Source organism: Rhineura floridana, chromosome 3 (genome assembly GCF_030035675.1).
Source record: "Rhineura floridana isolate rRhiFlo1 chromosome 3, rRhiFlo1.hap2, whole genome shotgun sequence".
In the NCBI taxonomy this organism is placed as follows: domain Eukaryota; kingdom Metazoa; phylum Chordata; class Lepidosauria; order Squamata; family Rhineuridae; genus Rhineura; species Rhineura floridana.
In genome coordinates, this window is record NC_084482.1 from 227,019,142 (window position 1) to 227,032,703 (window position 13,562).

Sequence of the window (13,562 nt, forward strand, 5' to 3'; positions counted from 1 at the left end):
GCCTGTTTGAGGCAAACACACATGGGGTAATAGAGGGGAAAGGACACGTCTCTGCACATTCTGGCTCCACTTCAGAGCTTTGTTCTTTGGGAGGAAAACAATCTCAAACCACCCCACACCAAAATCATACACAGTTCAGTGAGGGTGAAGAATATTTCTCAGTGAGCTCAACCTGGGAGAATAAATAAGTGGCTCAGAGGCACAACATTTGCTTTGCAGGCAGATGGTTCCTGGTTAAATTCCCGGCATCTCCAGTTATGACTGGAAGAGACTCTAGTCTGAAATCCTGCTGGTCAGTGTAGACCAGTGATTCTCAAATGGTGCACGGCAGCACACTGGTGCACCACAAGAGGTGACTAGGTGTGCCTCGAATATTATGAAAGCATATTTTAAAAATGAGAAGAAGCCCATTTGTATAGAGATTTATTTTTATTCATAGTTTAAAATATGTTAATATATTTTTAATTTTGTACATGAAGTGTGCCAGAAATGTTTATATCTTTTACAGTGCGCCCGAACCAAAAAAGTTTAAGAACCACTGGTGTAGACAATACTGTGCTGGGTGGACCCTCAGTCTGATTTGGAATAAGTCAGCTCTCCATGTTCCTCTGTCTTCAAAAGGTGCCTAAGGCTCATCAGGGTTGGTGTCAGCAGAATTTGTGCATGGAAGACATTCTACGTTCAGGAATTCTAAGTGTTCAGCTGAAAGTGCTTGGAATCCCCCTGAAGACTTTCTGCCTCAATACAGAAATATCTGAGGGGAACTGGGGCATGCAGGGAAGTTGTGGGCGGGGCCTGCATGCACTCAACAGAGAAGCAGCTATTGGGCTTGTCCTTGATGAGATCCTTGGTTTTTGCCTTGCATTCCGATAAGAATTTTCTTTTATTTGTTTCCCAAGAAGGTGATGGGCAGCCCAATGAGAATGATATGGACTCAGTTATAGAATATGAAATCAGAAAAGTGACATATGAAAATCAAAGGGGACCAAAAATCTTCAGTTGGAATAAACAACACAGTCAAAATAATGTAAGTATCCACACCGGAGAGAAAGCACGCAAATGCAGAGTGTGCGGAAAGACCTTCAGTCAGAGTCAGCAGCTTATTAAACATCAAAGAATCCACACAGGGGAGAAACCATATACATGCATGGAGTGTGGAAAAAGCTTTGGTTGGCGTCAACATCTTATTAAACATCAAAGAATCCACACAGGGGAGAAACCATATAGTTGCATTGTGTGTGGAAAGAGTTTCAATCAAAGTCATCACCTTACGTCACATGAAAGGACCCACACAGGGGAGAAACCATATAAATGCACAGAGTGTGGAAAGAGCTTCAGTGCTAGTGGGAATCTTACCACACATCAAAGAACGCATACGGGGGAGAAACCATATACATGCATAGTATGTGGAAAGAGCTTCAGTCAGCACTTTGGTCTTACTTCACATCAAAGAACCCACACAGGAGAGAAACCATATAAATGCGTGGACTGTGGAAAAAACTTCAGTTGGCGTCAAGACCTTACCAAACATCAAAGAAACCATACAGGGGAGAAACCATATAAATGGAAGGAAGTCAGTCAGAGCATCACAGGTAAAGGTAAACAAGCCTATCCATCTGGAGGATCCTAGCTCTATCTTCCTTCTGGAACATAAGCAAAACAACAAAACAGGAGTTGCTCTTGCCCCACTTCCAGCCTAGCCTCCCATCCAAATTTAAACCAAAGCTGTCCCTGGCCACATCCACACCAGGCCTTTATTTCACTTTGGGCAGTCATGACTTCTCCCAAAGAATCCTGGGAAGTGTAGTTAGTGAAGGGTGCTGAGAGTTGCTAGGAGATGCCCTGTTCCCCTCACCGACCTTCAATCAGAGCGGCTGACTGTTAAACCACTCTGGCCACTGGAGCTCTCTCAGTGGAACAGGAGTGTCCTCTCAGCACCCTTCACAAACTACACTTCCCAGGATTCTCTGAGGGAAGCCATGACTGTCTCAAGTGAAATCAAAGTCTGGTGTGGGTGTGGCCCCGATTAGCCAAGTCTAGCAGCTGCGAGTCTGGCTTTTAGAACTCTGACAGTTGGTTCTTACTGAGCATGCCTGACACTATCATTCAGTTCAAGGCAAAATTTATTAAATTTATTAAATTAATTAAAAATCAGCCTGGGATTTTTGTAATTTTTAAACTGCAGAAGATGAACATCAGAGTATGGCGCAAGGTCAGTAATAGGATTAAAGGTGAACATGGCTGATTTTTAGTTAATTTCAACATTATGAGAACTCTGACTGAAAAAAAGTCTAAAAGAGGGTGGTTTCTCGCTTTTTACCTTTGAACTCTCTATTCTCTCTGTTTTGTGTATCACCATGAAAACTTAGAGGGTTGTTAATCAAGTGTTTCTGAGTTCAGGGCTATAAATTTTGTGAGGTTTTGTTTTGAAATGAGCTTATGGGAAGGATCAGAATGGCATGGGAGGTATTTTCAATTTAACATTGCGGAATGCGAAAAATCCATGCTGACTATAGGATACAGCCACTCTCATGGCTGTATAATATGTTACTGCCAGCCACCCTGAAAACCAGATCCAAGGGTGGACTATGAATCCTAATCAATGGCTGAGACTCACATGAGGTGGAGGACGTCTCCCCTCCCCTGGATTTGATGAGCTGCCCCTTATCCAAGCCTCCCCCACACGGATGTGCCCATGCCTTGCATGAAGAAATGCTTATTCCTCACCACCCCAGGGGCATCTTTGCTCGGGCTGGCAGCTTCCAAAAACAGAAGCCACTTTTGGGTTAGGGTGCTTTTGCTCTGCCCTATTTTTAAGACCTGTATGGTTTATTCTAGAAGGGCTATGCATGGGTGTTTTTTGGGGGGGGGGTTAGTTTGAAGTATTATTTTTCTTCTTCTTTGCTGGATAAGTTAAACATACAGTTTTATTCACACATGCAGAGATCCATAAAGAGTAACGACGTTTGGGGGGGCGCTTTGCTCAGAGGGCAGAACCAGCCCCGCATTCCACCAGGTCTGTCTCCCATCCAAAAACAACTCCTCATCCTCCTGCTTTCGCTCTGCAGCCCATGCCCTGGAGGACCCCCTCAGACCAGAGGGATGAACCAGAACCCCCCACAACCCCCACCCATGAACTCCCCCCACCCATGAACTCACCCCCCCATATTCTGGTTTTCGCTCTATCCCCAGTGAGTTTTCTGACCGGACAGTTTCACCCAGCAACAGGCTGGTCATCGCCAGGCTCTTCCTCATTGGCTGAGGTTCCGATGGGGCTCCTCTGCTATGCCAAGGCCACCCCCACATGTTCCATCGCCCCACAGCCACTTTGGGGGCGGGCAGGAGGCACGTGCAGCTAAAACTCTCCTGTCTAGCTCACCCGGTGCAAACCACAACGATCTCTTCCTTGTGGGCTCGGAGACCTGCACGCTCTGCAAAAGGCAGCGCCCCCCCTGCAGACCCCTCCTTGTTGCTGTGTGTGTTGGTGTGCTAAATTTCATTTAAGGCAGCTCCACAGCAGCAGAGTAACAGCAGATGTTGAAATGCGAGTGTGCCAGCGTGTGCGTTTGCCTAAGAAAGCAGGCTTTTACCCTGCGTCAGCATCACTGAGACCGGAGACTTGGTAAAATAAGAAAAGCTACTTTATTTACAGAAATACACTGTAGATAGAAAGGCAAACCTAGTTCTAACTAACTAGCTAACTTGGAGGCGTAACGTCCAGGTGCGGGAGTTAGCCTCCTGACTCAGGAGAGAGCAGAGACAAAGAGGTGTCTCCTCTCTCCCAGACAGTCGGAGGACAAAAAAGTGGAAAGGGCAGAAGGAGGAGGGGAAGGGAAGCTGCCCTAAAGACCTCACAGTCTAGCGACAGAAGGAAGTCAGAGCATCACAGGTAAAAGGTAAACAAGCCTCTCCATCTGGAGGACCCTCACTCTATCTCCCTTCTGGAGCACAAACAAAAGAACAGACCAGGAGTTGCTCTTGCCCCACTTCCAACAGGAGAGATGTACAAAAATAAATACATAAAGCCGTCAGAGATGACTGTCAATTAACCAGAAAAAGGGCAACGAAAGCCCCAAGGGACACCACCCACTGCTTGGTGTGGGGGGCACAGTTTAGAAGGATATTGCGCTTCTCCAGTCCTTCTGTCCTCTTGGAAAGTCTGCATCCTCTGAGCATGGAAAGATGGTTCCTCGCAGGGAGAGTGATGGGATTCCAACAGAGCGTGAAGTCTAGCTGATGAGGGCTGCAGGCAGAGGAGAGAGAGAGAGGAACCCATCACTATGGGGAGGGGGCAGGCTCTGTGGTAACCACTTTGGATACGGGGCCAACACAAAATACCAAGAAGTGCAATGACTGAGTTAATCCTGCCATGTTAAGCAAAGCAACAGCTCCACCTATTGATCAGTACAGAAATAGCAGCACAAGGCGTCTGAATACACTTTCTTTATTCAGCTACTCAAGCAACTTACAATACATCTACAAAACATATGGGTATAAAAAAATTCAGTATCACGGCAGATAAAACTGAAAAGTTTACTCTAACTCAGAAACTGAGACAATATAGAGCCTATCAGACACTGTGAACTACAATTCCCATCACAATCCCTGACCATTGTGCCTGCTGGCTTCTGGGAGTTGAAGCTGGCAATATGGAGGGAAGACCATGCTGGCTGCCCTTTCCCTAGCCCACCTTGAGTGAGGCCAGAGGTGGGGAGTGTCAGGCGAGGCACTGTGCTGGTCAGGGGGGCCAAACGGGGGGGCTTGACTGGCTCCCCAGCAGAAAAGGGGGGCAGAAGAAGGTCCTTCTCCAGATGGACCACAAAGGAGGCAGAAAAACCTCCTTCCCCTGAGGGCCGAATACCCGCCCTGGACTCTGCACTGGCCCCTGCAAAGGAGCTCTGCCGGACACCCTCCGGGGTGAGAAACTCTCCTGCAGACCCACTTCCAGGAGGCAAAACTGGAGTGTGTGTGTGTGGTGTTGGAAGTGGGCAAGAGCAACTCCTGTTGGGGTTCTTCTGTTTGTATTCCAGAAGGAAGGTAGAGTGAGGTTCTCCAGCTGGCTGGGCTGGCCCACCTTTACCTGTGCTCTTCTCTACCTCACTTCCTTCCATTGTAAACTGATATGCTCAGGGAAGCTGACCTGCCCCTCCTTCCTTCGTCTTCTTCGACTCTCCAAGAGAGAGGAGACATCGCTGTCTTTCCTCTCTCTCCTGAGCCAGGAGGGCAAGACCCACATCTGGGCATTGTGCCTCCAACTTAGCTAATTAGTTAGAACTAGGTACGCCTTTCCTATTTACTATGTATTTCTATAAATAAAGGAGCTTTTCTTATCGTACTAAGTATTACGTCTCAGTGATCCTAATGCAGGGTAAAAGCCCGCCAGTTAGGTAAACTCACACACGCAGCGCAGACCTCTGACAATCTCTGCATATATGCACATGCGTTTCCACCACATGCAGATGCATGCTGCCATAGGTTTGAGACTTTGCAGAGAAGCAGTGAAGAAAGTTTTCCAGCCCTAGCCTCATGCACAGGGAAAGCTTTGGGAGTGTGGTGATTTATTCGTCATGAAGTGGTTTTGTAAGTTACATCGAAGTTGCCTAGAGATTTGGCTATCTCTGTTAGGGGTCAAAGGCCAAGGACACTTCCGGATGCGGGTCTTGTAGGGTTGTGTGAGTGCAGGTGGGCGGGGGTGGACTTCTCTCCGGTGCAGCACTCCCTTGGCTGCCTTGCTTGCTCCAACAGGACCCACACACACTGCTTAGCATGGACTGGAATGTCCCCCCCCCAAAAAAATGCCCTTACTCTTTACGGATCTATTATTATTATTTTTTTTTTACAATAATTTTTATTCAAATTTTCATAAAACATACAAAACAAAATCATAAAACATTCAAAGACAAAAAACAAAACAAAACAAAAATAATTAAACAAAAAAAAATATTGACTTCCCATTTGTCACAGATCAAATCAGTTATAGGTCTACAATATATAACAATCCTGTCTCTTAAATCATATTATAAAATCACTTTCCTCCAGTAGTTATCTTAATTAATCATCAAATCTCATAAACATTACTTTATTCTTTCCACAAAAAGTCAAAGAGAGGTTTCAATTCTTTAAGAAATATATCTATCAATTTTTCTCCAAATAAACATGTCGATTAATCCATCTCGTTAATAATTATAATAATCTTATTGTCATAACCATAGTCCAAATAAACATTTCGATTAATCCATCTCATCAAAATCTGTTAGGTTCAATAATTTCAATAGCCATTATTCCATTATTCCTATTAGTTCCATCTTCCATCTCCAATAGTCCTGTTAAGTCCAGTAATTTCAGTGTCCAATCTTCCATTATCAGTATTCCATAATAATCTTGCTGTCACAGCCATAGTCATATAATAAGAGTCTGATGGGAATTTCCTCTATCCCAAATATTTTCTTGCCATCCATTCTGAATAAGTTGCTGAAATACTGTTGTAAAGTCATATCTGTGTTCTTCTTTTTTACAAAATGCACTGGCTCATCTCTTGAGAGTTTTTCCATTGTCACATGGCTGCAGTTAATTCCATAGTTTTTCTCTATATCAAACTCCATCACGTCATTCCAGTCCAAAAGATTATCCAAGCCATTGATAACTTTATCTCTAATATCTTCATTAATTTCTTCAGAGATAACGTTAAATTCCAAACAGTAGATTTTATTTCTAAAATCCATAAACTCCAGATCTTTTTCCAATTCCACATTTGTTCCAATCTCCAGGGCTTGTATCTTCCCTTTATTTTTTCTTTTCTCATCTCTGATCTCATTCTCCTCTCTCACAGGATCCCCTATTTCTTTAAGCTCCTGCGTCATTTTGCTCAGTTCAATTTTCAGCTCCTTACTCCCCTGTCGCAGGGTTTGTTTCGTTATCTCAATCTCATCCATTATTTTCTGAAACATAGTTACTTCCAGATTCTTAGCCACTTTCTTGATTGCCATTTTTAAAACCACGAAAACAAAACAAAACAAAAATAAAGAAGAACCACTTCTTATTTCAGCAACAATTGGGTTAATATTCCAGGCTTGATGACATCACAGTATAAACAGAGCAGCCTGCCTTATCTCTCTATGTTCAAGAATGCAAAACAAATTTAGTTCCCAGCATCAAAACAGCTAGTGGCGTCGTGAAGAAGCAGATTCGTCAAAATAAAATAGACCAAAAAGAGAATAGTCCCAGACAATATAATATTCCTCGGAATAGAAATCAGGAATAGAAATCCCTCTTCTGTTTATATCTTTAGAATGCACTTCCAGGACAGCTTTTTGCGACAGAAACAGAGATAAGCTGTTAATTTCGTGAATAACAGAGAAGAGTTATAGCTCACCCAGAAGTTGTCCAAAGCCGATCAATCTGACAAATCTCCTTTGGCTGCAACAATTTAAACCAAGTAAAAAAAATAATAGAAAGAAGGGTGCTTGCCTGTTAGTCCGTTCTCTCTTTAAAGAAAAGATAAACGTATCGCTTAAACAGATAGAGCTTGTTCGGAAGTCCGTCCGGCATTGTTGGCTGGACCTTATCTCATAAATTAATGAAATCCAGTCCTCCCAACAAAAACAGGCTTTTGAGGTTGATCTCTACGTTTCTCCCTGCCCGGGAGAAATTTCATCAGTCAAAAAAAAAAAAAAAGTTCTGACTGATTTATATCTGAATAAGCTTCTTTTGAGGCGGGAGCCCGTCCCAAAAGCAGGCACAAGCGAAGTCACCCTTCCCGGAAGTCCCCTGTCTCACACCCTTTCTGATGGGGAACCAATCCGTTTCTCCATATTCTATCCTTGCAGTAGCCTCTAGTTCAGAGTATAGGTTGTGCATCAGGACAATCAGATACTGTGGCACCCCCATTTCTTTTAAAGCATTCCATAGTTTTTCATAATCCATACAGTCGAAGGCTTTGCTATAATCTATACAGCACAGTGTGATTTCCTTCTGAAATTCCTTGCTCCGTTCCATTATCCATCTTATGTTTGCTATATGATCTCTGGTGCCTCTTTCCTTTCTAAATCCAGCTTGGACGTCCAGCATTTTTCGCTCCATATATGGTAAGAGCCTTTGTTGTAGAATCTTGAGCATGACTTTACTTGTATGGGATATTAAGGCACTAGTTTGAAAATTGCTGCATTCCCTGGAATCCCCTTTCTTTGGAATTGGGATGTATATTGAATGCTTCCAGTCTGTGGACCATTGTTTTATTTTCTATTTGTTGACAAAGTTTTGTTAAGTATTTTAAGAACACTTTTCACCTCACATTCTAAAATTTCTGGTTCTTCATTATATGGTTCCTCCATGAATGAATCTGCCATCCTTGATGACATTCTGTCATCCCTCTTTTATAGAGATCATAGAATAGTAGAGTTGGAAGGGTCCTATAAGGCCATCAAGTCCAACCCCCTGCTCCATGCAGGAATCCAAATCAAAGCATTCCCAACAGATGGCTGTCCAGCTGCCTCTTGAATGCCTCCAGTGTTGGAGAGCCCACTACCTCTCTTGGTAATTGGTTCCATTGTCGTATGGCTCTAACAGTTAGGAAGTTTTTCCTGATCTTCAGTCAAAATCTGGCTTCTCGCAACTTGCGCCCATTATTCCATGTCCTGCACTCTGGGACGATCGAGAAGAGATCCCAACCCTCCTCTGTGTGACAACCTTTCATATACTTGAAGAGTGCTATCGTATCTCCCCTTAGTCTTCTCCAGGCTAAACATGCCCAGTTTTTTCAGTCTCTCCTCACAGTGCCACTTGTACTTGCCCATTGTTCTTCCCCAGTAGCTCACAGAGTGCCATCTGACCTGGGGGGGGGTGTCTCATCTTCCAGCACTATTCCATGTTGCAAGTAACATTTTGGGAGGGAGGGAGGGGATGCAAGCTGACCTCTGGGCAGTGGAAAGGGCCAGGTTCCTGTCAGACAGGATCCATCCTAGGTTTGTAAATTCCACCTGTGCATAAGTACTGGGCTATCCAACTTAAATGGAGGAACAAGAGAGCAGATTTTTGTTACAATTGTCTCTCTCTGCATCTCTTTTCCCAACCTGTTACCTAGTGTAGGGGAATTATTTCTCCATTGGGATCTTTTGCTGGTGATCGTTCAAGAAAAGATTTGAGGAGACAGGCTTGAAGCAAAAAGGTAGGCCTTTATTCTTTACAAGCATATGCAGGGCCAGGCCCTCAGAAACATCCAGGAGAGACTGCACTGAGGCACTGTGGGCAAGTTGTTTTATAGAGTACAGTTACAGCATGTGACAATGATTTCACCAATCTCATGAGTCCTTGCCCACACAACATCATTCCAAACCAATCAGAAAGCATTAGCTAATTCCAGTGGTGATTCCAAGATTCTGTCCATCTCTTTAATATTTCCATTGTCCTACTGTCTCTCAAGACTAATGAATTTCTTTGGGACTAGTTGGACAGTTACTACTATGAATAGGCTTTTAAGCATACCCAGTACATTCTGTATGCCATTGTTGCATTGTTTTCTGATCAGTTAGGCTGACCCAGGTACATGTGGAAATACTTGGACAAGTTCCATTAGTTAAGTTTGGGAACTTAGGGTGTTTGTGAATGTATGAGCACCCCCAGTTCTATTCCTTTGCCATAGGGGTTCTTATGCCCTTATACCTTCTCAGATTCCCAGTTCCTTACTTATAAAATACTTAGTTCAAGAGAGGGTATTATTTAAGAAACTTGAGCTCCATCTTGAAGCCATACAGGAAAAGAGAAAACTCGATAACTCTGGTTAACTCTGGTTAACTAGCATCCTTCAGCCTCAGAAATATAGAGGCAGGCAAGCAGGCCACCCCAGATGCACCCTTTTCTTAATGAAAAAACACTTATAAAGTTGTAAATTTAATACACTGGATTGTTTTAAAATATTGTAAAAATTTTCTATTTCTCTTTATTAAACCCCTTGATTATGCTGTAAGACTTTTCCTCTATAGATGGCATTATTGCTATACATAGAAATCAAACTTTAGCAATTTCATCAATCACAACTTTCTCTTGCTTCCTGATTCCAAACAATAGGATAATGAATCAAGCATCAGCTGGGTCTTGGCATCGGCCAAATTTGGCAAAGAAACAGGAGATCGCTGTGACCTGTTGCCAATTGCAACACATTTTTACGTACAAGTCTGAATTAAATATTAAGATTCATGGTTCCCTGTTAGCCTGAATCTCAGGTCATCAATAGGCCTCTTCGATATGCAACTCCTTATGGTTATAAAAGAAATATGCCTTCTTAATAGTTATGATCATACATGTATGGATATATAAAATTCCCCATTACCAGCACCTACTGCTAAACTAACTCCGTACAAGGCCTCGAGCTTTGACAGTTAAACTCTGATATCAACAGAGCTCCCAGAAATATGTTTCAAAGTACAAATTATAATATATTCACAAGATTTCTCCACAGCATTTTATCACCATTCCTTTTCATTCCATCAGGATACATCTGGGGGTCCAAGGCTGAGGGAGAACCATCTGAAGTATCACTGGAAAAATCTGAGGAGCAGGTGCAGGAGCAGAAACTGAGGAGTGAAGATGGAGCAAAGAGACAAGAGGAGAGACAGACTCACACAGGGGACAAACCTTATAAATGCTTGGAGTGTGGAAAGACCTTCAGGTGGAGTAGCCACTTTACTTTGCATCAAAATATTCACACAGGGTACAAACCTTATAAATGCTTGGAGTGTGGAAAAAGCTTCAGTTGCAGTAGCCACCTTACTTCACATCAAAGAACTCACACAGAAGACAAACCTTATAAATGCTTCGAGTGTGGAAAGAGCTTCAGGGAGAGATGCGCCCTGAAGGTGCATCAAAGAATTCACACAGGGGACAAACCTTATAAATGCTTTGAGTGTAGAAAGAGCTTCAGTGACAATAGCAACCTTACCTCACATCAAAGAAGTCACACAGGGGATAAACCTTATAAATGCTTTGAGTGTGGAAAGAGCTTCAGTCAGAGTAGCAACCTTACTTCACATCAAAGATGTCACACAGGGGACAAACCTTATAAATGCTTCCAGTGTGGAAAGAGCTTCAGTCGGAGTAGCAACCTTACTTTGCATCAAAGAAGTCACACAGGGGACAACCCTTATAAATGCTTGGAATGTGGAAAGAGCTTTAGTCAGAGTAGCAGCCTTATTTCGCATCAAAGTTGTCACACAGGGGATAAACCTTATAAATGCTTTGAGTGTGGAAAGAGCTTCATTCGGAGTAGCCACCTTACTTCACATCACAGAACTCATACAGGGGACAAACCTTATAAATGCTTGGAGTGTGGAAAGACCTTCAGTCAGAGTAGCAGCCTTACTTCGCATCAAAAATGTCACACAGGGGATAAACCTTATAAATGCTTTGAGTGTGGAAAGAGCTTCAGTCTGAGTAGCCACCTTACTTCACATCACAGAACTCATACAGGGGACAAACCTTATAAATGCTTGGAGTGTGGAAAGAGCTTTAGTCAGAGTAGCCACCTTACTTTGCATCAAACAATTCACACAGGGGACAAACCTTATAAATGCTTTGAGTGTGGAAAGAGCTTCAGGTGGAGTACGGACTTTACTCGACATGAAAGAACTCACACAGGGGACAAACCTTATCAGTGCTTGGAATGTGGAAAGAGCTTCAGTCAGAGTAGCAACCTTACTAAGCATCAAAGAACTCACAAAGGAGACAAACCTTATAAATGCTTTGAGTGTGGAAAAAGCTTCAGGTGTAGTAGCACCCTTACGGTGCATCAAAGAAGTCACACAGGGGACAAACCTTATCAGTGCTTAGAGTGTGGAAAGAGCTTTAGTCAGAGTAGTTACCTTACTTCGCATCAAAGAAGTCACAGAGGAAACAAACCTTATAAATGCTTGGAGTGTGGAAAGACCTTCAGTAACAATAGCAATCTTACTTCGCATCAAAGAAGTCACACAGGGGACAAACCTTATAAATGCTTCGAGTGTGGAAAGACATTCAGGTCAAGTAGCACCCTTACGGTGCATCAAAGAATTCACACAGGGGACAGACCTTATAAATGTTTAGAGTGTGGAAAGAGCTTCAGTCGGAGTGGCCACCTTACTTTGCATCAAAGAACTCACACAGGGAACAAACCTTATACATGCTTGTAGTGTTGAGAGACTTTTCTTCAGAATGGCTACCTTCAGGCACATCAAAGGATCCATTCAAGGGAAGAGATGTATCAATGCTTTGAATGTGGAAAAAGCTTTAAGCAGAGTTCAACTCTTTCTGTGCATCAAAGGATTGTGGAAGGAATTTTTTTGCAATTTATTGTGCTCCAAAGGACAGAGTTTATTGAGAGAGAGAGATAGCAAAGACCAATGCATGGGGAGAGAGGTCACCAAATACCAACTCTACCCAAAATATGCCAAATGGCAATGTACTGCCTTCAAGTCGATTCTGACTTATGGCGACCCTATGAACAGGGTTTTCATGAGGCTGAGAGGCAGTGACTGGCACAAGGTCACCCAGTCAGCTTCATGGCTATGTGGGGATTTGAACCCTGTTCTCCCAGGTCATAGTCCAACACCTTAACCACTACGCCACACTGGCTCTCTAAAATATGCCAAGCTGAGCTTTAAAAGGGGATTACACGTCATACTTTTGTCACTTTCAAAGGCATATATTACATTCCATACAAAGTAAAATCATACACCTTCTGGGTGGTTCTTTACCACATTTTGACCCTGCCTACCCATGTGCCATCTACAGAAAGTACCTAACATCCCCGTGACCTGATATTTCTTCTCAAAACCCAATCTTAAAGACAGTCTTCCTCTGTAAAATTCTCTCATTGTGACTTCCCCTTTTCCCATCTCTTTGCTGCATTTCAAAGCTGCTTTCACTTTTACGTTGTAAATATAATAAAACAGGAGCTTTTAGATCCTGAGCTCTGAAAAGTTACATTTTCTGCTCTCAGTCCCCCCGTTTGAAACTTAGTTCCAACCAGGGCTTATAACTTACCAGAGGTGCAGAAATATGCCTCATTAGCAGGGCAGTGGCCTGACCTTTTGGCCAATTTATCAGTGGGTTTCTTAAACCGCTCCTCGTTCTCGACTTCGTGAACTTAGTGCTATATGGTTGAATGTGGTACCCCAAAGTGTGAGGCCATGGACAAGCTCATGGTGTTCTTGTCTACTGCCTCAACAGCACATTCTAATGCAAACTGACTATAATTTCTTTTGATGGGGGAGGTTTTATTAGACTAAGGCCAAATTAATTAACCTCGGGCATATCTATAACTTCAGAGCAAAACGCAAGTTCTTAGTAAACATTGCAGGTTATATACCCTCTTCCATTCGGATCGTCGGGTCATTAACCCTTACCCAAACCAAACAACATAGACTTTACTCTTGCAACTTCAAAGGATTACAACATTTCAGAGTCCAAATCTTCTCAATCTTGGAATCTTCCCTTTCCAAGGCTACCCCCTGCTCCACACGACTGGAAACCACAAGGATTGTTAGTCCCTCGAGGAAAATTCCTTTCGCTGCTTTTCAATGTTCTTGGTGATT

At 43.1% G+C, this 13,562-nt stretch overlaps 1 protein-coding gene across 1 annotated transcript; it reads left to right on the forward strand.

Annotated features, from left to right (window-relative positions):
- The first annotated feature begins 928 nt into the window (after positions 1-928).
- On the forward strand, positions 929-12,161 carry LOC133379092 (zinc finger protein 91-like). The gene is made up of 2 exons (XM_061613702.1): positions 929-1,573; positions 10,731-12,161. Exons 1-2 carry the CDS (start codon positions 929-931, stop codon positions 12,156-12,158), a joined length of 2,073 nt encoding a protein of 690 aa, XP_061469686.1. The 3' UTR covers positions 12,159-12,161.
- The last annotated feature ends 1,401 nt before the right edge of the window (positions 12,162-13,562 follow it).